Raw genomic sequence first — 24844 nt, 5'->3', positions numbered from 1 at the left:
CCAATAACCAGCGCTACTAGTAGGCATTCTCCTAGTAGTGAATATTCACTAGAAATTATCCACTAATGGCGTTTTTTAGTGAAGTTGATGTACATGGATTTAACTAACTCTGGGTCTCTTTCGAGATCATTACATATTTAGAAAATTAAAGTGCCGCTTAGAATCAAAATACCCATATGGTTTTTACACAAGGGACTGGTATTGACCAAGGATAATCTCATAAAGCGAAGATGGGTAGGCAGTTCTAGATGTTGCTATTGTGATCAAATTGAAACAATAAGACACGTCTTTCTTGATTGACCACTTGCAAAGCTATTATCACGCACTATTCATATAGCATTCAACATTTCTCCATCAACGAATATTAATACGTTGTTTTGAATGTGGCTCAGTGGAGTAGATGTAACTACAACTAATCATATACGATTGGAATAAGTGCTTTGTTTTGAGCCGGATATAATCATATACAGCTAATTATAACGACGGGTCCGTCCATGTATGCTCTAATTACGGATTGAGCCGGATAAGAGGCCCTTCTGTAGATGCTCTAGTTACAACGCAATCCATCATTGGTGTTAAAATATATATGGTGTCTTGATTTTTTAAGTCAAGCATTTTTGTGTGTGACCATGTTTATAGAAAATTATATCTACCTCGTCAACAAAAAATAACTAAATATCATGATTTGGTGTTGTAATTATTATTATTTTGCTCTATAAAAGTTCACAAAGCTAGAGAAGTTTGACTTTTTCGAAAAACAATACACCTTATATTTTGAAATGGAGGGGTACCATGTTCTTCCTTTTTTTTGCAACTTTTTAACTTACCGTGCAAAATAAGTATTGACAAAACTATTAGAATTGGTTTGATTTATTTAACCAAAGTAGATCTAAAAATATGTTTATCTAAATGGCTCAATTCCGGAGGCCCCGCATAAGAATCTACCGGAGACCCCACATAACATTTCAGGAAACAAAAACGGAAATGAAAAATATCTAAACTGAGCATCCACCTCCCATCCATCATTCTAGGGTCCAAGACGGATTTGAATAAATTAAAACGGTCAGCTCCTAGAGGACTCCCTCCTTAATAGGTTGTGGTGGTGATACCATGTCAAACTTTGTGCTTAACTGAAACTTCTCAACCTTTCAAGAGGTGCAAAATAATCTATGGTTAGATAGTTAGAAACACATTGGTATCTTCAGCCTATTACGATTCAAGTCCTGGTGCTCGCATTTTTATATATTTATTTCAGGATTTTCAGCAATGCGCATTTAATGAAAGGAGACGTTTCGTTGACGACTAGGCGTCTACATTGACTTTGTAAATCTCAAGATGATATGTCGGCTTAATCTTTCGAATGTGTTCATAAGTATAGGGTGTGCATTGTACGTTCATAGGAAGTGAGTGTATGCACATGTATATAAGCAATTCGTGTGCACTGTGTTAAAAAAATCTGAGGAAGCCCGCGCTTGGTACATGATTAATCCTCATGTTTAACTAGGTCAGTTCAGTTTTATCTTCCGCTAACAGTATGCCATGGATATATCAAGAAGACTCTAGATAATCTATCTAACACATGGAATGTTATATTAGAGAAACGTACATGGCCATTCGAGCTAAACAATGGCTTATCTTTGTCATGTGTTTCTTGTGAGTGAACAAACAGTTAAAACATGGAGTCATGGACATGAGATGAGGAGATGGATGACTCTGAATAGCTCCCGCATGATAAAATAACCAGTGCTTGCTACTATATAACAGAGAAAACCTATAGCATTGGTTGCCAGTTAACATGAACTACACAAGAATGTCGAGGTCACACTGGCTTGTTCCTGTCTCCAAATGTGTGGAATATTGGAGGAAGACAAATGCATAACCACAATATCATCCCACGCTCCTGGCGCACTACCACTTCACTCTGGCTGCGGGCAAGATGCCACCACATCCCGCACCCGTGGGTGTTGTTCCGGAGGTCGGTGCGGGTGTTGTTCCAGTGAACGGTGCTGCTGCTCGCGCTCACGATCACACAATCTTTCAACCTTTCCACCGCCATGCAGACCGGTTGGTGCACGTCAACAGTTTTGCGCGTGGTCTATGAGGTTGGGTCTTTGTTACAGGGTTTGTGTAAGCTGCGCCGTTGAGGTGCAGGCTCGTCGGCTTGTTGGTGTCGTTCTGGGAGTGCTCGTACATCGTGATCCAGCACATAATCATCGCCTGACGTGCATCCAACTTCGCCTATCGTGGCATGAGCGCAGTTTGGACTATGGGCGGATGGTGCTCAGCTTCCCTAGCGACCATGAACTTCTTCACCTCCACCACACTGTCCATCAAAGTACCAATTGTACTCGCTTTCGGATGGGAGGCCGATGGGTACATCTACTGATGGGTTGGTGACGTGGACGAAGCACGGTTATCGACGAAGCTGGTGGGGCGCATGGCTTTGTGATGGTAAACAAGAGGTTCACTAGGGGCTGCTGGTTCGGGCACTTATCCACGTGCGGGGCAGCAAGCCACTGCGAGTCCCGCGGCGCATGTATCACACTGTGAAAATTGAAATTATGATCCGCTTGAGCAGTGTAAAGTATATACAACTGTGTGGTGCCAGTCGTCCTCCCTACAATATTTGCTTCCTTCTATACATCAAGAACACAGCCTTACCCCTAATCCTGATTAATTATGCTCTCCGTTCCGTACATGCATGAGACGTTTGACAAATGTTTTTATATTGTGAGACGGAGTATGCATGAGATCGTTTGAAAAAATGTTTTTATTTTGTAAGACGGAGGGAGTAGAAGCCAAGTTATGTACATGCATGAGAAGTTTGTTCAAAACTTAGGACAAGCGCACAAATTGAACAGGACAATGGCAATCAAAGAATTATGTGCAAACTGAAGTTGTTAAGGCTGGAGGATTCAGGATGGGGGCCACCAGCAGGAGACTTAGGCCAGGAAATAAAATCATACAGAGTAAACTAAAATAGTTAAGCCTTCCTCTGTCTCAAAATATAAGGTGTTTTTTTTACACTATCACATCATATACTTGAGACGGATGGAGTAGTATTTAACCATAGTCGGTTACAAGGAATAATACCGGTGAGATGTAAAAGGCAGGTTTTTTAATTCATGCGTGAGTAGAGATAGAGTGTTCCCTACTATTCTAAAACCCAAGTCGTGTGTCATGTAAGTTTTAGGTTATGTTTGATAATGGACGGGGTGTTTTTTTCAGGATAAATACACGCATCGCGTATTGGGGCAAGCCGTCAAAAAATCCCGAAATTTTGCAGGAAGTTTTAGATAATCTATGTGTTGCAATTTTTGCATCGAAATTGTCTTACATGTGCGTTGTCTTCGTTAGATTAGTTCTCACGTGTGAACCGCAAGGTTCAACCCTCTATTTTACATATATCATGTGTGCGGACGAGAGACTACTGCTACTGAAGGTGAAATGCAGTGAAAGGATCGTCCGCAACAAATCTCGCATTGAGGTTCGATCTTCATCACTGGTGCTTCCAAATTCACCTTACGCCAACTCCACTACTGCATGCTAAGCCATTATGGATGGCCAAAAATCCGATCAGAAGTGGTTCGAACACCCGTAAGGATTATTGGTGATGTGAACGTCGACTCAAACATGCATTTATGTGTCTGCAGTCACACCCCTCAAGCCGAGCGGGTGTCCGCCAGGCTCTTGGTATTGCGGAAATACTAGCCGATGGGCATGTTTTGCTTGATACAGGCTCCTGGTCCTGCTTCTACCAGGTCGGAGATTGGCTCTTGATCCTGCTTCTACCAAGACTTATGAACATGCGGGTTAGGGTGGGGGGATTTTAGAGTCTTCTCCCTCGATCAGGTTGACCATTCCATGCGTGTCGGGTTGGCAAAAATGCGGCTTCCCTCAATAGTCGTTTGATTAGGCCCAAATGCGATAACATGTTTCATTCGAAGTCACACATATTGTGCGTGCATTATTCATGCAAATAGAAAGAGAAACAATGTATAGCTAGCAGAAACGAATTGCATGCATGTCCAGTGATATACACATGACTACATCATGGCCATTGAATGATCTAGCTAGGCATGTGGCATGTATATATATAGTCAATTGTAAATTGCGTTCCTTCCTCAAGTAACAAATATTAGTAAGTCAGCAAAGGTATAGCTCTAAATGGAAGCATGCAATCATGGACTTAGCAGACAACTTTATCATGGACCTGCGCCTCAGCTAGTCACCAGTGCATGGCTGCACGCCACCATTTACGTACTACGTTTGTTTTGTGGCGTCAGGGCTCTGGGTCTGGGGTGGGCAGTATCGTCTTGGGTGAGAGGGCATTCCACGCTGCCGCGGAGACTTGTCGCTAGACATGTCGGACGTGTCGTGGTATATGCGGTCTGCAACAAGAACAATTTTGGGTACTCACCGATGTAACAAGTTTGTGTGCTCACCGATGTGCCAGAGCGTTCCCTGCTCAAGCGCCCTGAAGACCGCTGGATGCACCTGTAATGGCGGTTGTTATCACCTCTCACAGCTCCAGCGTGCACTCGCGTGGCATCTTCGTCAACGTTACCAACGCCGGGGATGTTCGTCGAGGGGATGCAAGTGCTCGGCTACGATGCCGGCAGGTCATCCATCAATAATGCATTGCGATACATTGGTAAATATAGAATTCTGATGCTATATATAATTATACTTGTATTTCCACATGACCAGTGTGCAAGTATGTGGTGCCTGTTAGGAATTAATTAAATGTATTAATTAATGGAATAATTCCTGCGTTGCCGGTTGCCTTCATTTAGCAACCGTTCCTTGTAACCGACTCTGTACTCGGGATATCAATACCCCGCATCTTCAATCAATAATAATTGTTCCATCGTTCTGTCACTTTCACTGTTTTACACGTTATCAGAGCGACAGAGAGCCACGAGAAAGGTGAGAATGGCAGGAAGAGAGTTGTCTGCACTTGCTTTTGCTTTCGCACGCTTCCTGCAGAAAGAGAACACCCGCTTCCCTCGCACTCAGCGCCACCGCATTGCACGTCGCCGTCAGGGTCTTGGTGCAAGGAATGGCCCTCGTCGCTGTTCCTTCACCAGGAACCACCGCCAGAACCGGAGTGGCCCTCATCGCCGGGAACCACCGCCAGAACTACCGCCGTGGGTATGCACGTCGAGGCAACCAACCACTTCGTGGGCGTGCACCAACGGTGCACCAGGCTGGATCCTCGACTCCGGCCACCGCTCCACTGCAACAGGTTGGGCCTTCGGCTCCGGCCACTTCGCCATCTGCTTTCAACATACCTCCCATGGATTGGCTTCTTGCAGGGCCATCAGCGTCGTTCCTCGGGGAAGATGTGATGTTCCCCTGTGAACTTACGCCGCCGCCTCTTCCTCCGTACTGCATGCAGCACGAGTTCGGGCCATGCCCTGCGCGCACGGACGGCCACGTCCCGGATCTGCCATCCCCGACGCCGGCAGCGGCTGCACACACCGGCCCCGTCCCGGATCTGCCATCTCCGACACCGGATCGAGAGGAACGAGGCGGTTACCCCACCATCCCCGTCTTGAACGTCCAGATCAAGGTTGAAGAAGAGGGGATGGAGTACATGGGATCATATTTCTCCTTATATTTTTCCTACTAGGTTTTAAAGGAGTTTTTCATGGCACATCTCATTGCACTCTTTTCATTATGAGTTTCTTTGAAATTTTCTCTCATAATGTTTTTAATGAGGCAATATCTTATCAATGATCATATATCATACTTTCTATTTTTCCTATCGGGGTTTCTGAAGGAAGTACTCAAGACATATATTGTTCTCTAAACTCAAAAATGAGTTTTATCCCTCTATAAAGGTTTTCTCAAATGAGTTATCATGAGGCAATAATCATTATACGTTGCATAATTTTCTCCTTATTATTTTCTCACTGGGTTTAAAGGAGTTTTAGCAACATATCTACACTATTCTCCTTATATTTTTCCCACAGGGTTTTTGGAGGAGTCTTTAAAGATTATACAACGATTTTTCAAGATGAAGATGAGGAACATTCTTAAAGAGAAAAACTTACAACGATTATTATTTATCAAGATGATGCACATTTACAAAGACAAGCATGGATTAGGGGGTGTTAGGAATTAATTAAATGTATTAATTAATGGGATAATCCCTGCGTTGTCGGTTGCCTTGATTTAGCAACCGTTCCTTGTAACCGACTCTGTACTCGGGGTATAAGTACCCTGTATCTTCAATCAATAATAACTGTTCCATCATTCTGTCACTTTCCCTGTTTTACAGTGCCAATGAAAGCTGGAAAGTTTGTGTAAGTAGCTCACGACACGAGCTGGCACAAGTGCCTGCAGCCATTGTCCCTACAAATTTTGCTCCCATATACACTGCAATCACGTTGGTCGTTTTTTATTTACACAAGCTTGTGAATATCTGTCGGATGTTTTTTATTTACACAAGCTTGTGAATATCTGTCGGATATCTGTGAATCATTCTTGCTCCGTCGGTTGCCACTCTGCCTCGGCCGCGGGAGCTCGTGCAATGGATGCCCAACAACATTGCTGAGGTAGAGCTTTCACCAAGGTCAGGGGGGAATGCCAGCTTTGCAGGCAGTGGGTCTAAAATAGCCCAATATTTCTTCATGCATGTGTTCAAAATGTTTTTTTAATATACAATAATTTAAGTCGAGCATACACTCATCCATATGAATGCACGTACGCATAGCCTATAACTATGAGCACCTTCAAAAGACTGAACCGGCACAACATCTTCAGGTGGCTCATTTTAATCAAGATCTACATAAAATACGTTGTTTTACAGAAAAAAGAAGTTTCAGAAGCCCAAAAGCAAAATCGGAAAAAATAAAATCAGAAGCCCAAAACTGAAATAAAATAAAAAGTGAACATCCACCATCGTATCCATAATGCTAGGTCAAAGACGGATTTCGAAAAAGGAAAAAATAAACGGCTTGCTAGCTAGTAGCCTAGTATCCCTCAGAAAAAGAAAAAAAGCTAGTAGCCTCCAGTGCCCTGCCCTGCCTCGTCCCATCACCTCAATAAGCACAACGGCTAGTAGATCCTGCACTCACTGACTGCAGTGTGTGTTCCGACTTCTGAACGAGCATGGATCAAGCCACAGCCACGGGCTAAGCAGTCATGCCGTCCCCATGGACTAGCAAAGTAGCAATGGAGGAGAGTTGCAGCAGCTGCAGCGCCAAAAAGAGGAGGAAAGGGGATCACCGTCAACGGCCGGAGCAGGAGCAGAAGAGCGGGATGGTGGCGGCGGGCATCATCGACCCGGATGTTCTCGACTGCACCATCTGCTTCGACCCCCTCCGGCCTCCGGTCTTCCAGGTCACTCATCCCTCCACATTCACTTCTCTTTCTTTTATCATCATCCTTGCTTGTTTTCCCCTGTACGGACCATTTGCCGATGGCACCATTGCTCACGTCGGGAGCCTGCAAAAGAAACCCACAGCTTCAGAGATAGAAACCGTCATTTCTGAACTGAAAACCAAGAAAGCAGTGGTATCCTTTCCACAAGAATATAGAATTACTGTGATTAGTGTCAACACACAACAAACACAAAAAGGGGAAAAAATAACAGTGAAACTTAACTATCTGAAGAAACTACCCGAGCGTAATAAGCAACCTTTACCGTGAAACTTAACTATCTGAAGAAACTACCGGAGCGTAATAAGCAACCTGTGTCAGCCTCGTTGCCGTTTGTGTAAACGGGTCTCGCTTATGAAGTATGCCACTTTCCGGCTCAAGGATGAAGATTATTATTCTTTCTGGATAATCCATTGCTGAATAGATTCTTCCTGGATCAGATCACTCCTCATCCTTCACTGAAGACCTAAATCACATTGGGTCTCTCATCCCTCCACCCAAATTCACTTCTCTTTGTTTATCCTTGCTCGTTTTCCCCTGTACAAATCGTTAGCCTCGTCTGATCCAACATTGCGTTGGGAGCCTGCAAAACAAACCCACAGATTCAGACAGAAACCAACCTTCTGAACTGAAACTGAAGAAAGCAGTGGTATCCTTTCCACAAGAAGGCACATAGAATCGTGGTGCATTCTCTTCTTTGATACACAGTTGGGACAGGGAATGCGGCTAAAATCAAACTGTGGTAAGTGTCAACACTCAACACACAACAAACACAAAAATGGAAAGGAAAAAAACAGTTACTCTCACCCTCCTAGTTCTACCCCCCTGAAATGATCACATTTTGCTTTGTAAAAATACTTGTGACACACCAGAAAGCCGACAGCTTTAACCTTTGCTGTGAAAGTGTGAAACTGAACTGTCTGAAGAAACTACTGCAGGGTAATAAGCGACCTGAGCAACTTACATCACCCATTTTCCTTTTACAGACGTGTAGCAAAACACTTCCCTAACTGAGGCACGAGGTTATGTTGTGAGTATTGCCACCTGAACATCATTAATCAATCAAGTTTTGCATGGTTCCCCACCGTTGTTCCCCTCATTAATCAATCAATGAGCACCAATTTCACACGACATTTTTCTTCTTGACACGCAGTGCGCCGTCGGGCATGTGATCTGCTCATCCTGCCACAGCAACCTCCCTAACAAGGACAAGTGCCACACGTGCTCCCACACCGGCGGGTACCACCGCTGCAATGCACTTGACAAAATCCTGGAGTCGTTCCACGTCCCTTGCGCCAACGCCGCATACGGGTGCACCACCAAGACGCACTACCACAGGGTTGAGGAGCACCACAAGTCATGCCCGCACGCGCCATGCTTCTGCCCTGAACCAGGCTGCGGCTTCAACGGTGGCTCCACCATCAAGCTCCTGGATCATCTCACCAGCGGTCACATGTGGCCGTCCACCGAGTTGGAGTACAATGTCAAGCTCACCCTGCAGGCGAAAGCAGGAGCCCATGTTCTCCACAGCCGAGACGGCAGCCCTCTTTTCCTAGTGAAGTTCACTCCGGTGCCGCCTTATGGCATCGCCGCCTCAGCCTTGTGCGTAGATCCTGATGCCGCCACCGCCACGGAGAAGGGGCGCAAGTTCAGGTGCCATCTTGGCTCGAGCAACGTCGACATGGATTGGCAGCAATCTTCGTGTTTCCAGGTCAGGAGCACCACGCTCTCCAACGGGTGGCCACCGGCAGAGGACGGCGGTTCCCTATATGTTGCACCCAGCACCGAGAGCATCACTGTCAGTATCACGAAGATAATGCGCGACATGCGTGGGAACGAGATCCAGCTGACGCCCATCCGTATGAGACAAAGTACGCTTCGTCAGTGCTTTCAATCCCGTGGCTCATGCTAGATGATCAGTGCTTTGAATCACTTTCAGTCAAGGCCCCTCTACTACTTGTTCGGTTATTGATGTAGAAAAATATAGTGCTTACAACTAATGCATGCTAGTTGAGACGGCGTCTGAAGAACTGTCTGTGCAGCAGTGGAATGCTACACCAGCTAAATATTCAGAGCAACTTGTTACTGACTAGTAGTATGTGGTAGAGATGTATATGTGTCTAATTAATTAATTTCAGGTGCTTCAAGGGACGAACTGTGTGTTCCATGTCAAAATACTTATTTCTGATAATTGCTACTCCATCCGTCACAAAATAAGTGTCTCAAGCTTAGTACAACTTTGTACTAGACAGTTCTTTTGGAACGGAGGGAGTACTACATTTACCAGGAAAACACACTGTTACAACCCAGTTCAGGCTGACGATGTATACTTGTGCTACAAGCGAGCCATGTAGAGTGATTTGAGTACAGAGAAAAGAGAAAAATCAGTAGAAAAGTTTGTGATTTGGAGTACCTTTCGGTGGTCGCGCATCTACCAGATTCCATGCAGGATGCTTCTTCAGGCAATGAAATTCCTTACTTGCTTCAGCTTGCTGAACACTAGAATTGCTTCAGTAACTGCCCATGAGAACTCGAGGGCGACAAAGCGATTCTACAAGCTCGTGATGCAACCATCATGATGCGATCCGAATCTATCAAGGTCTTTGACGCGCAGTTCACCCACACATGTTCTTTGGGTTCAGCGACACATCCCAACTCACCCAGTCTATTCTGTTTGTTGTTTGCCACTTTGCCTCATAGTGGCATCCTGCAAGCTCCACTAAAACAGGGTAGGGTAGGCAACACACAGGTTCACATGATTGATCGGCGCAACTAGCCACTTGGCCACTGCCAGTACTGACAACTATCAGGTCACAGCAGCTAGAGCACTTCTGCAAAAGAAAGTCATGCAACCCCGATGCGAAGACCTTCAGTCAACCGCAGATGGTTGACCTTCAGTCAACCGCAGATGGGAGAATCTGCAAGAAAGCAACATATTTGTACGATGTAGACTGTAGACTTGCAGCTAAAACACACAATGTGCGTACAGCTCCACAATGATTTAGACCTTCTAAGATCCCACCATGGATGTGTGGTGTGCACTACCTCCAACCCCGATGCGAAGACCTTCAGTCAACCACAGATGGGAGAATCTGTAAAAAAAAAAACATATTGGTACGATGTAGACTGTAGACTTGCAGCTAAAACACACAATGTGCTTACAGCTCCACAACGATTTAGACCTCCTAAAATTCCACCATGGATTTGTGGTGTGCACTACCTCCGCCTCATGCAAACAATCGATTCCTCATCAATTTTAGACTGGCAAGCGGAGACGCACCAGCTGGTCTTTCACGGTACGCGGCAATACCATGCTTGCATCTAGCTCAACAACACCTTATATATACCTTGAAACCTGATCCCTACAAGGTGAAAACCAAAACAAGTTTCTAGTTGAACATCAGCATTCCCCTTCAGTTCAGTAGTCACTAGCCCAAAGTTCTCAGGATGGAAGTTGTTCTGTCTGCGGCTGCAGGTGACCTTGTTAGCAGATTCTTCTCCTTTTTGATCGGGAGGTATACAGAAGCGTCATGCTCGAAGGAGAAGCATGCCGAGAGGTTGCAGCAACTTCTGCTACGAGTTCAGACGGTTATCGAGGAGGCGGATGGGAGGTACATCACCAACTCTGGTATGCTTCTGCAACTGAAGAGGCTAGCTAGGGCTATGTACCATGGTTATCATGCCCTGGACACCTTCAAGTGCAACCAACTAATCAGAGAGGGCACTAAGGAAGTGATGAGTTCTGGCTCATTTGCCTCATATCTTGTCACTCCCTTGAAGCGCTTCCGTGCAAATGCTGGTATATCGAATCACCAAGTTGATAACAACTGTGACCTACAAGATGCCTTGTTAAATTTAGAGACCGTTCTTTCTAATATCACAGAGTTTGTCATACTTTTGGGTGGGTGTGAACCCATGTTTCACAGACCCTATGACACATATCTTTATGTCGACAACTGTATGTTCGGTCGTTGGACTGAGAAGCAACAAGTTATCAACTTCTTGTTGCAGCGCAACCCTTGTGCTTCTCCATCTGTACTTCCAATCATCGGTGGCTATCTAGTCGGGAAGAAAACTCTGGTAGCACATGCATGCAATGATGAAAAGGTCCGTAGTTACTTCTCTTCAATTTTGCACTTCAATGGAGACAACTTCCATATGGTGGAAACAGAAAGGTGCACAGGGAGGGCATTGGTCATTGTTAAATTTGTTTCAGAGGTCAATGATGAGGACTGGAAATCATTTTACCGGGTAGTGACATCCATAAGCACAGAAAGTAAGGTTATAATCATTAGTAGGATGGAAAGTTTGACTAGATATGGTACTGTGAAGCCAATTCAGCTAAGTAGATTACCAGATGAGGAGTACAGCTACCTCTTTAAGGCACTAGCATTTGGAAGTGCCCACAGTGAGGACCACCCAAAGCTGACACTGTTAGCAGGAGAGTTCATCAAATTGTTGGACGGGTCATTTGTGGCAGCATATTCACTTACCAATGGGTTGAGGACAAATCTAAGCCTTCAGTTCTGGCTCTCCATGTTGAAGAGATACAAGAATGTGACAAAGAACAACTTGTCAATGTTTGGTGAGCATCCATCAGACCGTTTCAAAAAACGATGTGCAGTAGACTTCACCAACTTTCTTCCATCTCCCGCTGCTCCACTACACCTTATGCCTCCTCGAACTGAAGCCAGGAAACTACCCAAGATAAGGATTGGAGAGATCATTGAGAATCCCTCCCTTCGTCCTAAGGGTGACTTTGTATTAGTGACATGGGAATCACAGATACCTCCTTATACCGAGTTCAGTTACCATGTCCCGTACTGTGCTCAACAGCAGCCTAAAACAAGCTTGCGGAGGAAGCGTGACGCTACTATTTCTCTGTAATGTTATTTTCTTTCATATTACACCGAAACTTGTGGTGTTTCTTTTATGTTCTACTTCTTACAGTTGTGAATCAAGAACTACTCATCGTATATCACTATAGCCTAAAAGTACTGATTACGATTGTCAAGTTAAATTGTGTGTTTCATACATGTTTGCAATTCTTAAATAAGCTTTGCCTAATTCTTTGGATATAGGGAGGGGAAATAATTTGACAAAAAGTTACTGTCTAATTTATCAAAATTAGTGATTGTCGTTGGAGAAAGGTTAAAAGCACTAAACTCCAATCAAACTTATTGTATATCTGCTATTTGGAGGCTTCTTTCGAGATTCCACATTAATTTGAAAAAAAAAACACCCAGAGTTGTTTTTTAGGAACTGGCAGGAGCACTGCCTTTCTATTCAGAAGTAACTTTTTTTCAACCAAGGAGGAGGGCTGCATGTATTTCATCAGAAAGGAATAAAAGAGTACAGAACTGTTCCCCCAGATTAAGCACAAAATTGCCAGAAGGTTTTGATTTATAGAAGAGGTGATTTAGTGAGGTCAAACCACGAAAAACCAAGTGACAATCAAAACATTTATGATCAGTCCTAAAACATTCAGCTTTTGATTTGACATGCTAACAAACCAAAAGTCATAGATCTTTGTAGTCAACATGTACTCTCACGCAAAATAGTCCTTCTATGCTACTACGCAAGACATGGTTCACATCCATCAATTAACAGAGCATATGTTGCAAATATGTTTTCTCCAAACTATCATTGTTGTCTGATGGAAGATGAGTGGTGCAGACATTCACATTGGTATGATTTTACATGCAAAAAATATTTCAGATATTTTCTAAATTTTCTAGAGTAGATTTCTGCGTACACCCGGTAACTTGCCAGTTGTTTCAGTTATTGCAGTATAGCCTAAAGAATTGGTGTTGCAGCAGTGAAATGCTACACCAGCTGAACTGAAAGTTCAGACCGACCTGTAACCTACTAATATGTGGTGAAAAGCCTTGTTCAGCATGGCGCTACATACTTGTTGAAAACAAGCAAGCCACATAGAGTTTTGCTTTGAAAATAATGATTCCATGATCTATTTTTGTGGCATGATAGCTAAAACAAAAGGACAATGCAGAATGAAGCTCACCTCAGATTTATCCCAATCTCAGGGAAAGCCTATAAATCATCATTAGTTGGGCCTTCTAAGCGATCAACAAGGCTGGCAGAGGAGAGTCTTGACGCCTGATCAATCAAAAAATACCACAATGCACCCTAAGAAAACCACAACAATGACAACAAGGCCTTATGTCAGTCTTAGCAATTACGTCAAATGCAGCAAAGGTGTGGCAGCAAACTAATGTTTTAGGTATCGATAAATGGACCAAACCTGACACAAGGTATGAAATTTCTTTGAACCAAAAAGGCCCTAAACTCTTTAGTCTTTACAGTACTATTTACAGTTTACATTAATAGTGTACGTGGGGACATCAGCTTTCGAAACCATATTAATTTACACTTCAAGAATAAGATCTAGTCGTTAATCATCTATTGCACCCTGATGCCATCTCTTGTCCTGGGAAGATTCACCTCCAGGAAATGTTACTGTGCTGATCAATTCATTCACATTAACTCTTGCTGGCATTTCAAATTCTGCTCCATGAGCCCGGTAATTGTAGCTCACACACCACATCCCATCTGGCCAGCACGCAACCTGAAAACCCAAGGATCTGCCCAGGCACATGCAGATCCATCATATGCACATCATTTCAAGGCTCCTTTCATCTTGTTCTCAATTTTGTAATCATGCCGACCTGCAAACCGTTGGAGCTGGTCATATCCAGCAAGAACTCCAGCTCCTGCCATTCCCGACAGGATATTTGCACCGACCCCTCTGAATAGAGTGAAGAACCCTTCGGTGGAAACTATCTGTTTTGCGGCATGGAAGGCACTACTGTATTTGAATGGCTGCCCTGAAGTTAACATCATTCTTCGCCGGAGTGTATCAAATGGATAGGCGCAGGCCCCAGAGAATGTAGTTATTGTCCATCCCAAGGCAAAACTGGCCAGGAAATTTCCCTGCAAAAGCAACCAACAATAAGTGTGTCAAACTGGTCTCGCGGAACCTCATCTGTGAGATGCAGATGACACAAGAATGACGTTACCTCCAATGGCCCTACTAGTACGATAGGTTTCATGGTGTCATAGATGCCAAAATAAAGACCCCGATATAGAGTGATGCCAACAATAGACACACTGAAGCCTCGGTACAATCCACGAATACCATCAGTTGCAAGTGTCTTCCTGTAGACATCTAGCAACCCCCTGAACTGACGTTTGTTAGCTCGAGATTCAATCGCGTCAGTGGCTAGCCGCGTCCGCGCATAATCCAAATGGTATAGCAGAGACGATGTTGTAGCTCCTGCAGCACTGCCGCATGCTACATTTCCAGCTAGCCATTTCCATTTCCCATCTTTCTCCTTGTCATAGCCGAAGAAACTCTTGAAGTAGCCTTTGAATGCAAAGTTGCAGGCCTGCATAGAAGGTGCACAAGTAAGGTTTCATTTCATCTTTTAACATGAAAGTTTTTCATGACAACAGAGTTTTTCCTCACATCAACAAGTTAAGGGTATATACATGTACTCTGCGTCATATTCGATAGTTCAGCATGAAATGGGATGTGGTTCTCACTCTTAGCTATTACACAGAACCTGCAGAAATAATTGTGACAGCAGGAACATAAGTTTTTTCTGCAATAGTAAACTATCCGCACACTGACTATTTCTCTAATTCCACTATGTTCAGCACCCATCAGAATCCCTGGTTGCTACATGTGCGGAGGGTATAAGCATGCTACTCAGGGTAATGTCTGATGGTTCAGCATGAAAGGTAACGGAGGTCTCACTCTTAGCTATTTCACAAAACCTGCAGAAAATAATTGTAACAGTGGAAGCATAAGTTTATTCTGTGATATACACTAGTTATCTTCCTAACTCCACTATATAAAGCACCCATCAGAATCTATTGACCAAGAACATGCTGTAGATATTTAGTGTTTGGTTATACATACAAGAGATAACAGTAGTCAGCCAAATACGATCCAGCTGCATAACCATTACGACACCAGTTTGTGCCGTTGTGGTGTTAATGGGGAGCCTTGATTATTCATATTGCAAGGGGTGGAACAATTTCTGTACCCCCCCTAATTAGTATTATTTTGAAGACGTCTCTGGGTTTTTTTTTTGGTGATAAATCTGGCAGTACTCCTTCACACATAACCGATCAGATTCTGAGCCGTTCCTGCTTCCCCTGTGCCAGATATAAATTTATGACTGGCCCTGTGAAAGGGAGAGGCACTACATATATTCTGTGGTGAGAAAAAGCTGGGAGCACCTCACTACCTCAGAGTCGCGAGCAAATTCGAGGGCCACAGAAAATACGTGTGGGTGAAGAGAATTACGCAAACAAGCCTCACCCGATCCACTGCATCAGCGCATTTCTACACCAAATCAACTGACTAGAAACGAATTTTTGGATGCACAAACAGGGTTGCATTGCTTGTTAAATGTTAGTTCTGCTGCTGATGCAGGCACGGCGCCCATCACGGTTCAGAGAGTCCGTCGTTAATCAGATGGGTGGATTCATCAGTCGAGAATGTGGATGGATCAAGCAAGGAATGAAGGGGGGACGACCTGGGTGGGGAAGTATCGGATGACGTTGGCCTGGTTCCCGCGCCAGAGAGCGGCGGGGCCCTCCTCGCGGAGGACGCGGGCGAAGGCGTCGGCGATGCCCCGGTAGGGCCGCGTGAGGGCGCCCCGGCGCAGCATCTCGGCCTGGTTCTGCAACAGCAGCTTGACGCGCTCCACCGGCGCCGCCCCCGTCTTGGCCACCACCGCCGCCGCGCCGCCCATGGCGAAGTCCGCCGCCACCCTGGACGGCGACCTGAGGCGATGTGGCGGGCGGTCCTTCCTCGTGGCCGCGGCGGCGGCGGCGGCGGCGGCCATTGGTGGAGCGGAGCGGGCGAGAGTTGGTGGCGTGGGGGATTTCCATGGCCTGATTTTGTTTGTGATTATAATCGAAGGCCGGAACCAAGGAGAGAACAAAACGAAGCTCGCCTGCTGCTTATTGGGCCTGCTAACTGGGCTTCTGGGCGTCGCTGAAATTCCGCAAAGAAGAGAATGCGTATTATATATTTTTCTTTGGTAAAGTGTGTACTCCCTCTTATTCGGATTAATTGTCGCAACTTTAATGAAAGGTGGTATTACATTTGTCTTGCCTTTTTGTTTTCTTTTCTCATTCCATTTTTCTCTTGCAATGTGCAATACGTTTTCAGTTTTTTTACATCAAAAAACTTTCTCAATTTTGTTAAACTTTTTCCCAAAGTCGATGAACTTTATTCAAAATCGGTGAACCATTTATTTCTAAATTGATGATTTTCTTAACTATTTTTTTCAAGTTGATGGTTTTTAAGTCAATGATTTTTTAAAAAAATTGATTAAAAAATTCAAAGTCGATGAAAATTTTCGAAATTCCTTAATTTTTTTCAAAATTGATTGCATTTTTTGAATCCTTGAACTATTTTTCCAAAATCCTTGAACTTTTCTCGATTCATGGTATTTTCAAATTGTGAACATTTTTCAACTTCAATATTTTGTAAAATACATGAACCTTTTTGCAAACTGAACGGTTAAAGCTCAAACATATCAATGGTCAACTTGTCGTCCATGTCAATCATGAAGAAGTTTTCTTTGGCCGAACCACGAAGAAGCGATCGAAGATTAAAAATTATTTATTAATTACAAAAAAAATGAAGTTTCAAAATATGTTGGCGTTCCAAAAAAGGAATTATATTTTTCTCAAAAAACACCAAATTTAAGAAAGTCAACAAATTAAAAAAAGGTTTGCTAATTTGAAAAAGGAATGCAAAAGAAAAAAATCCCAAAAAAACAGCCAAACAAAAAAAGCAGACCGGAAACACATTCTTTTATTAGCGTTATATTTCCCATAAGATGGTACAAAGAAGTAAATGTGCACAACAATGAACTTGTCCCAGTGGTTATTACCTGCAGGTCTAAAGACTTATATTTAGAAACGGAGAAATTAGGAAGGAAGCAAGAGCCCTCCCGCCAGTGAGGGACAGGATCCACCACGTCTCCATGATCCTAAGGTAACATGAGACGAGGAAGGAAGCCCTATTCGTTGGGTGCTCTCGAGCTCATGAAGAGGACAAGCAAAGGCCATACGTGATTTTCACCTAAAAATAAAATGATGAATATAGGTGTGTACTTTTTATAGAGGTATAGCGCTGGGAAAGGACAATCCATTCTGGACCCAAGGCATAAACAGACCGAAAATTGGCTTCTGAGCACGGGTGCAACGGAGCACTTTATTTTAAAGTTCAAAAAACCACATTTTTATGGATTGAATTTTTTTTTTAAAATGTGTGCATGAACATATAGCAATGCAATACATCGGGCCAAATTTTCAGCAATATACATGCTTGCATGTAAAAGATACAAAAAAAGTCAAAATACATGAAAATTAGGGGCTTGTTTTTTTGGTGTTTTTGGGCATAAATTTTGTCTTTTTGTGCAGCACGTAATAGAATGTATTATTGAACGAATTTTTACAGGTACTTAGATCACATGCATGCGTATTCATGTAAAAAATTGTTTTTTAATCTTTTAAGCATCTTTATGAAGCAGTTCAAAGTAAAGTGTTTGGCGTCCTAGCACCACTGAGACCGGAACACGTACCAGCTCAAACACGGCTCAATTCGTCCAGCGATCGACTCGTGATCGCTGGACTCGTGTCACCCCACACCTCGATTCTGACCCTCGATCCGGTCGACGATCTAAGGTCAGGGGACACGCGGTCATTCCTCATTTCCAGCTACTATGATTCGGCTTAAACTCTTACACAGAATTCACTTTCCTAATCTAATCGCACGGCCATATATTTAGATCCAACTACTAATGAATCTAAGCATTCGGACTAAAAAGGCAGAATTATTTCCAACAGACCTGTCACTAGCTAAAAGCACACCGTGTGCTTACAATTCCACGGTAGCTTTGTCTTTGTCGACACATTAGTGTCGACACATTAGCTTTGTCTTTGTCTTTGGCTTTGTTTTAGTGTGTACCTGTCACTAAAAGTGAACGACGTGCTCACAATTCCACAATGACATGGACTTCCTAGAATATCAAGACGCATCGGTCGTGTGAACTACTTCCACCTTAATTATGCCTGCCAGGAAGTTCCACATTGACGTGGACTGGTCACCAAGAACGCATTCAGTTGGTCCTTCACGCTACAACTACAAGGCAATGCCATGGCATCCATTTAAAGAAGACAATAGCTCAGAACCTAGATCATCTCTACACGGTGTACAAGGTGAAACCCAAAACAATTTCCTTGTTCATCCTCTTCAATTTCTTTGTTCAACCTAGCTTGAGTTTTCGGGATGGAGGCGGTTCTGTCCGCGGCTGCAGGTGATCTCGTTAGCAGATTTTTCTCATTTTTGGTAAACATGTATTGGGACCCTGCACGCTTGGAGGAGAAGCATATGGAGAGGCTGCAGCACCTCCTGCTAAGAGCTCACACGGTTGTCGAGGAGGCGGATGGGCGGTACATCACAAACTCTGGTATGCTTATACAACTTAGGATGCTCGCTAGGGCTATGTACCAGGGTTATCATGTGCTAGACACCTTCAAGTGCAACCAGCTAGTCAAAGAGAACTCCAAGGAAGTGATGGATGGATCATTAGTGTCATATATTGGCACTCCGTTGAAGCGCTTTCGTGCAAACGCTGGTATATGGAATCACAAAGTTGACAGCTGTTGTGATCTACAAGGTGCCTTGTTAAATTTAGAAACTGTCATTTCTAATATCAACGAGTTCGTTATACTTTTGAGTGGATGCGAACGAATGGTTCGCACACCCTATGACACATATCTTTATGTTGACAACTTCATGTTTAGTCGACGAACTGAGAAGCAACAAGTTATCAATTTCTTATTGCAACACAACCCTCTTGGTTCTCCACCCGTGCTTCCAATCATTGGTGGAAGCCTAGTTGGGAAGAAAACTCTGGTAACACATGTATGGAATGATGAGAAGGTGCATAGTTACTTCTCTTCCGTTCTATACCTCAATGGAGCCAACTTCACTAAAATAGACACTGAAAGGTGCACATCAGGAAGAACACTGGTTGTTGTAACATTTGTTTCAGATGTAGATGATGAGGATTGGAAATCTTTCTGCCTAGCGGTGACATCCATAAGAATAGAAAGTAAGGTTATAATCATAAGTAGGATGGAAAGTTTGACAAGATATGGTACCGTGAAGCCAATTCACCTAAGTAAATTACAAGATGATGAGTACACCTACTTCTTCAAGACACTAGCATTTGGGAGTGCACACACAAAGGACCACCCAAATCTAACGCTGTTGATAGGAGAGTTCATCAAGTTATTGGGTGGGTCGTTTGTGGGAGCATATTCAATTGCCAATATATTGAGGAGGGATCTGAGCATTCAATTCTGGCATTGCATATTGAACAGATACAAGAATGTGACAAAGACCAACTTATCGATGTTTGGTGAGCATTTGTCGCTCCGTGTTAGAATACGATATCCAGTAGACTTCACCAACTTTCTACCTGCCCCCGCTGCTCCGCTACTCCTTATGCCTCCTCGGACTGAAGCCGAAGTTTTCGAAAGGAAACTACCCAAGATAAGGATTGGAGACCTCGTTGTGGATCCTACACTTCGTCCGAAGGGTGAGTTCGATTTAGTGACATGGGAATCGCAGATACCCCCTTATACTGAGTTCATTTACCATGTCCCTTATTGTGCTCAAAAGCATCCTAAAACAACCTTACGGAGGAAGCGTGATGCATCTATTTGTCTCTAGATTCCTTTTTTGTATATTACATGAGCTTATCAAAATTGAACAATTTGTTTTTATGTTTTACTCTGAAACAAGAATTGCTCGCTGTACATATTTGTAAGTACCCATTACAATTGTCAGTTTAATATATTTTTTCTAATGACTACATTTTTGTAATTCTTTGGGAATAAATTACCTATTTCCTTTGCCTTCGGCAAAGGACTTTTGACAAAAATTTGGTTGAAATTTAAGAAATTAGTAATTCTTGGTGGAGAGCGAAACACTAAGTTATGTTCAAAGATGTTCTACATATATACAAGTTGAGGCTCCTTTCAAGCCCCCATTGTGAAAAAACAGAAATTTTCAAGCATGTTTGATTGAACTTAGGCCCAAAATTCTTTTGGCGACTTAAAAAATAAGGTATTCGCTCCCAACCTTCTCCCATAAGCCACCTCTATCATTCGTTGAGGCCTCTAAATGGAAGAGGCGGCTTGTGGGAGAAGAAGGGGGGGGGGCACCACCAAAAGTATTGTGCCTTGAAAATTCAAGAGTTGGTTCTGTTTTAAGTAGGCCCTAGTGGCAATCATTGACATGATCAGATTTTACTGTATCCACGATCTATTAGATGTTTCTTTAATAATATTGTTTGTATTGATAGCAAATATGTGTCTTCTTGTTAGACTTCGTACTAACTTTAAATGATTATTCTTAATTGGTCCCTTTTCAGAGTTTATGTGAGGAATCATATAAATTATCAAAATTTGTTATTTTTGCTACGTCTTCCAAAAGCTACTCCATAACTGGGTAGTCATATATGGTTCTTCTTATTTTTCTTTAAGCATGGTCTATCAAGATGTGGTTTGCACCTCTATGTGAATGAGAGAGACACGACAGATAATGAGAGTCAGGTTCAAACAATTCAAGGATTGTAAATACCATAACAGCAAAGTAGAATGCACCAATTTTTTCCTATTACCGGTTCCAGGAAGAGCACACCAAATGAAAGAAACTATTACTCAAAAAACGAATCACATCTCGATCCACAAACTGCCAAAAGCCTTTGTTATTCCATTCCCAGTGGAACGTCAACCTGTTTAACAACAATTTTCTAAGAAACTTGCTGAATTCTAAATGAAACAACCTTATTTTCAAGGGTTTAGGGTTTAGGGTTTAGGGTTCCATCGAGTGATTCGATCAAAAAATGAATGGTCATGCTATTTAAGGCTACATAAGTTGATTTGGTAACAATTCTAAAGCACGTGATCAAGAAAGAGTGGTTCAACTCAAGCATGAGATTTTCCAATATCATGACGCAAAGAGAGTTGCATATGTAACAACGAAGGTTCACCTGCCATGATTTTTATGTATTTTTGAGTGTTTGCACTAGTAGAGGTGCATCCAATTAGAGATATATTTGGAGTTATCAGGTCGTATCTAAACGTGCGCGAACCTATAAGCTCACATGTTTATAGGGAAGGAACTTAATTCATATTAGGATCCTGGATTAGACTGGAGTTTGAGTCTTAGTGGGCATCCAAATTAAGTAGAAGACGTTATGGAAACATGTTTGTAAGGAGACGAGGTGGATGTTATAGGGTTAACTTATTTGGAAAAAAAATCTTCTAAAACCCAGTCGTCACCCTGCTCAGGCTCAAAGCCGCGCTCTCTAATCAAACAATTCGGCGACTGATGTTCATCCTTAAACATGTGGATACATTGGAAACATTGCGGTTGGGACACTTTGGATGGACTATTCGAGGGAGACACGAGAAGGAGATGGTAGTACCACTACACATGCATCGATGTGCAACGTCAACTCTATTTTTGCTGCATTAGTGGGGACGGGGCCTTTAGCCCCGGCCCGTAAGGGGCTTTAGTCCTGGTTCACCAACCAGGAATAAAGGGGCGGGACTAAAGGCCTAACCTTTAGTCCCGGCCCTGTTACAAGCCGGGACTAAAGGTGCTCCACGTGGGCGCCTCGTAGCGCCCCAGGGGCAGACCCTTTAGTCCCGGTTCGTTACACGGACCGGGACTAAAGAGTTTCAGATTTTGTTTATTTTTTTGGGGGGGGGGGGGGGAGGTTTGAATGAAATTATTTTTGGGTTTTAGGGTTTAGGTGTTCGGGAGATTAACGTGATGCCTCGTTTGGTGTTCGGGAATTAGTTTTTATATAATTTAAATAGAAATAATTATGCATATATATATATATATATAAGATTAACTTATCTTACAAGCGAGAATATATATACAATTATATGGAGATCTGAATTATCGGGACTAGAGCCCGTCTATTCGATTACATGGACGAACATCAGTAATGGCCCCTAGCTACACTAAATCGTCCTTTGTCATCTATAGCTTCCGTCCTCAGAAAGGTCGCAAGCTCCTCTGCAACAGCAATCGCGCGTTGCTCTGGTAGGACCTTCGTCCTCATGGTCGTGTACTATATAAGAAGAGGAGATGAATATGAATATCAATCATGATAACAAAGAATGACGGGCAAAAATAGAGGTGTGAATGTTCATTGCTTACGTCGAATCTGTGATCCTTGTGCTCAGAGGTAAACGTGCGAATGGTCTCGCAAACATAGTATCCGCATAGATGCGTTCCCCGTGGCTGCTGGTCGCACTTTACGAGAATAGAATATCTATAATCAAAATAATAATCTAGCATCATAAATGTATTGAAAATAGAAGTATATCATATTACTACTTACCTGAGCCGCTCTAAAGGTCAGCTTCTCAGGCTCGATACCGGGAGTCACGCACTTGAACCGCTTCCAAACCCTGCCCGACAAGGATAATGATTTGCTAAGTTTTTCATTAATTGATATATCAGAAAATCATAGAAAGAGACCGATAGAGCGCAAGAATGATTGAAATTACCCTTGGAGCATGTCCTGCAGGCTTTGGAACTGTTCCAAGGGTCTCGATAATGGGTCGAGGGCATCAACTCTTCCCTTATCAATTTGAGCATAGTATTCAAAGTAGGAGTACTTTTCCAATTTGAGCATTCAATAAGCAAAACCAAATCGTAAAATAAAGTAGTATTCAAATTAGCATGCATTCAATTATAAGCAAATACATCATCTCTTTTGTTCGTACATCGTCGAATATTATTACTAATACTCCTCGAATACTATCATACATATAGCATCACTGATACATCTAGAACCGTAGCGCCCGACGGGTATCGGCGCGGGCGGTGGACACCCAAAGAGAAGGAACCATCACAGGATTATAGCTCCAGTGAGATCCCCGAAGAACCTGCCAGGTATGCTCGAACCTGCCCTCCAACGCAACCATGTAGCGACGGACGTGCTCATCCTCCTCGCTGACACGGTGACGTACCACCTCCGCGGTGTCCGGAAGCCTCGGCACCCTCACTAGCCCACGCAACCGCCACCAAACAAGGATCGGGTCAACGACGGGCTGTCTCCTCACCAACCTACGCCCCCCGGAAGGTAGCACCTCCCAATACCAGCCGGGCGGAGCCCAGTCCCGGACAGGGCCCCTCTGATCAAGCAGGTGTCCTCCGCCGAGTCGACGACGAGGATGCAGGATAGGCATCGTAAAATAAACTAAAAAAATAAACTAGTTCTATTAATTTTCTTGCTAAAAATAAATTATTAACACTTAAGCATATACAATAGCAAAATTAAACTATTAACACTTAAGCATATACAATAGCAAAATTAAGCAATAATCTAAGAAACACTATTAACACTTAGGCATATACACTATACAATAGCAAAATTAAATGACAAAAAAAATATTTCTTCTTCTTGTAACCCTAAACTAATTTTTTCCTCTTCTTCTATTTCTCCTCTTCTTCTACTTCTTCTTCTACTTCTACTTCTCCTCTTCTTCTACTACTTCTCCTCTTCTCTTCTTCTACTTCTCCTCTCCTCCTGTTCTAATTTTTTCTCTTCTTCTACTTCTCTTCTTCTTCTATTTTTCCTCTTCTTCTCCTCTCCTCCTCTTCTTATTCTCCTTTTTCTTCTTTTCTTCTCCTCCTCTTCTTATTTTCCTTTTTCCTAATTCTAAATATTACTAACCCTAATAATCTAGCACAAACCTAATAACAATAGGAATTAAATGACAAAAAAAAATCTTTTTCTTCATTTCTTCTCCTTTTTCTTCCTTTCTTCTCCTTTTTCTTCCTTTCTTCTCCTTTTTCTTCCTTTCTTCTCCTTTTTCTTCTTTTCTTCTACTGGCTGGAGTGTTGGGGAGGAGGGGGCGGGGGGCTTACCGGCCGGAGGTGTCGACGGCGCGCGGCGAGGAGGACGGCGGCGGCGAGGAGGACGACGGCGACGGCAAGGAGGACGGCAGGCGGCGGTGAGCAGGACGGCGGGCAGCCTGACGGCATCGTCGAGTTCGTCGTTGTGCCGCGCCGGGCAGAGAACGAGAGGAAGAAGAAGAGAAATGGACGATTTGTGTGGGAATTTTTCAAAGTCCCGCTTATATAGGTGGATCTTTAGTCCCGGTGCCTGGCTCGAACCGGGACTAAAGACCCCCTTTAGTCCCGGGTGGAGCCACGACCTGGGACTAAAGGCCTCTTTTCGGGCAAACCAGAAGGCGGGAAGCAGGGGCCTTTAGTCCCGGGTGGAGCCACGCACCGGGACTAAAGCCCCTCCTCCGCAGGCGGCAGGCGAGGGGCTTTAGTCCCGGGGCGTGGCTCCACCCGGGACTA

At 43.5% G+C, this 24844-nt stretch overlaps 3 protein-coding genes across 3 annotated transcripts; 2 read left to right on the top strand and 1 right to left on the bottom strand.

The window, feature by feature from the left end:
- The first annotated feature begins 6582 nt into the window (after nucleotides 1–6582).
- Nucleotides 6583–12403, top strand: LOC123442477. Its single transcript, XM_045118528.1, has 3 exons — nucleotides 6583–7350; nucleotides 8543–9149; nucleotides 10865–12403. Exons 1-3 carry the CDS (start codon nucleotides 7153–7155, stop codon nucleotides 12274–12276), a joined length of 2217 nt encoding a protein of 738 aa, XP_044974463.1. The 5' UTR covers nucleotides 6583–7152; the 3' UTR covers nucleotides 12277–12403.
- A 1205-nt stretch (nucleotides 12404–13608) lies between these two features.
- LOC123442476 (ADP,ATP carrier protein ER-ANT1) lies at nucleotides 13609–16522 on the bottom strand. Its single transcript, XM_045118527.1, has 3 exons — nucleotides 15954–16522; nucleotides 14427–14795; nucleotides 13609–14340 (listed from the first exon to the last, which is right to left on the bottom strand). The coding sequence occupies exons 1-3, from the start codon at nucleotides 16263–16265 to the stop codon at nucleotides 14026–14028; spliced, it is 996 nt and encodes a 331-aa protein (XP_044974462.1). The 5' UTR covers nucleotides 16266–16522; the 3' UTR covers nucleotides 13609–14025.
- A 2027-nt stretch (nucleotides 16523–18549) lies between these two features.
- On the top strand, nucleotides 18550–20289 carry LOC123439209 (putative disease resistance protein RGA1). Its single transcript, XM_045115949.1, has one exon. It carries the CDS (start codon nucleotides 18725–18727, stop codon nucleotides 20174–20176), a length of 1452 nt encoding a protein of 483 aa, XP_044971884.1. The 5' UTR covers nucleotides 18550–18724; the 3' UTR covers nucleotides 20177–20289.
- Nucleotides 20290–24844: the final 4555 nt, after the last annotated feature.

The sequence above is a fragment of the Hordeum vulgare genome, chromosome 3H (assembly GCF_904849725.1).
Source record: "Hordeum vulgare subsp. vulgare chromosome 3H, MorexV3_pseudomolecules_assembly, whole genome shotgun sequence".
In the NCBI taxonomy this organism is placed as follows: domain Eukaryota; kingdom Viridiplantae; phylum Streptophyta; class Magnoliopsida; order Poales; family Poaceae; genus Hordeum; species Hordeum vulgare.
This window is presented reverse-complemented; position numbering and strand designations above follow the sequence as displayed.

Coding starts and splice junctions, on each gene's coding strand:
- LOC123442477 (XM_045118528.1), top strand. CDS start 7,153: ATGCCGTCCCCATGGACTAGCAAAGTAGCAATGGAGGAGAGTTGCAGC. Junction 7,351..8,542: donor TCCGGCCTCCGGTCTTCCAG/GTCACTCATCCC, acceptor CTTGACACGCAG/TGCGCCGTCGGGCATGTGAT. Junction 9,150..10,864: donor GCCACCGGCAGAGGACGGCG/GTTCCCTATATG, acceptor CTGCGGCTGCAG/GTGACCTTGTTAGCAGATTC.
- LOC123442476 (XM_045118527.1), bottom strand. CDS start 16,265: ATGGCCGCCGCCGCCGCCGCCGCCGCGGCCACGAGGAAGGACCGCCCG. Junction 14,796..15,953: donor TCCGATACTTCCCCACCCAG/GTCGTCCCCCCT, acceptor CCTTCTATGCAG/GCCTGCAACTTTGCATTCAA. Junction 14,341..14,426: donor TACTAGTAGGGCCATTGGAG/GTAACGTCATTC, acceptor TTGCTTTTGCAG/GGAAATTTCCTGGCCAGTTT.
- LOC123439209 (XM_045115949.1), top strand. CDS start 18,725: ATGGAGGCGGTTCTGTCCGCGGCTGCAGGTGATCTCGTTAGCAGATTT.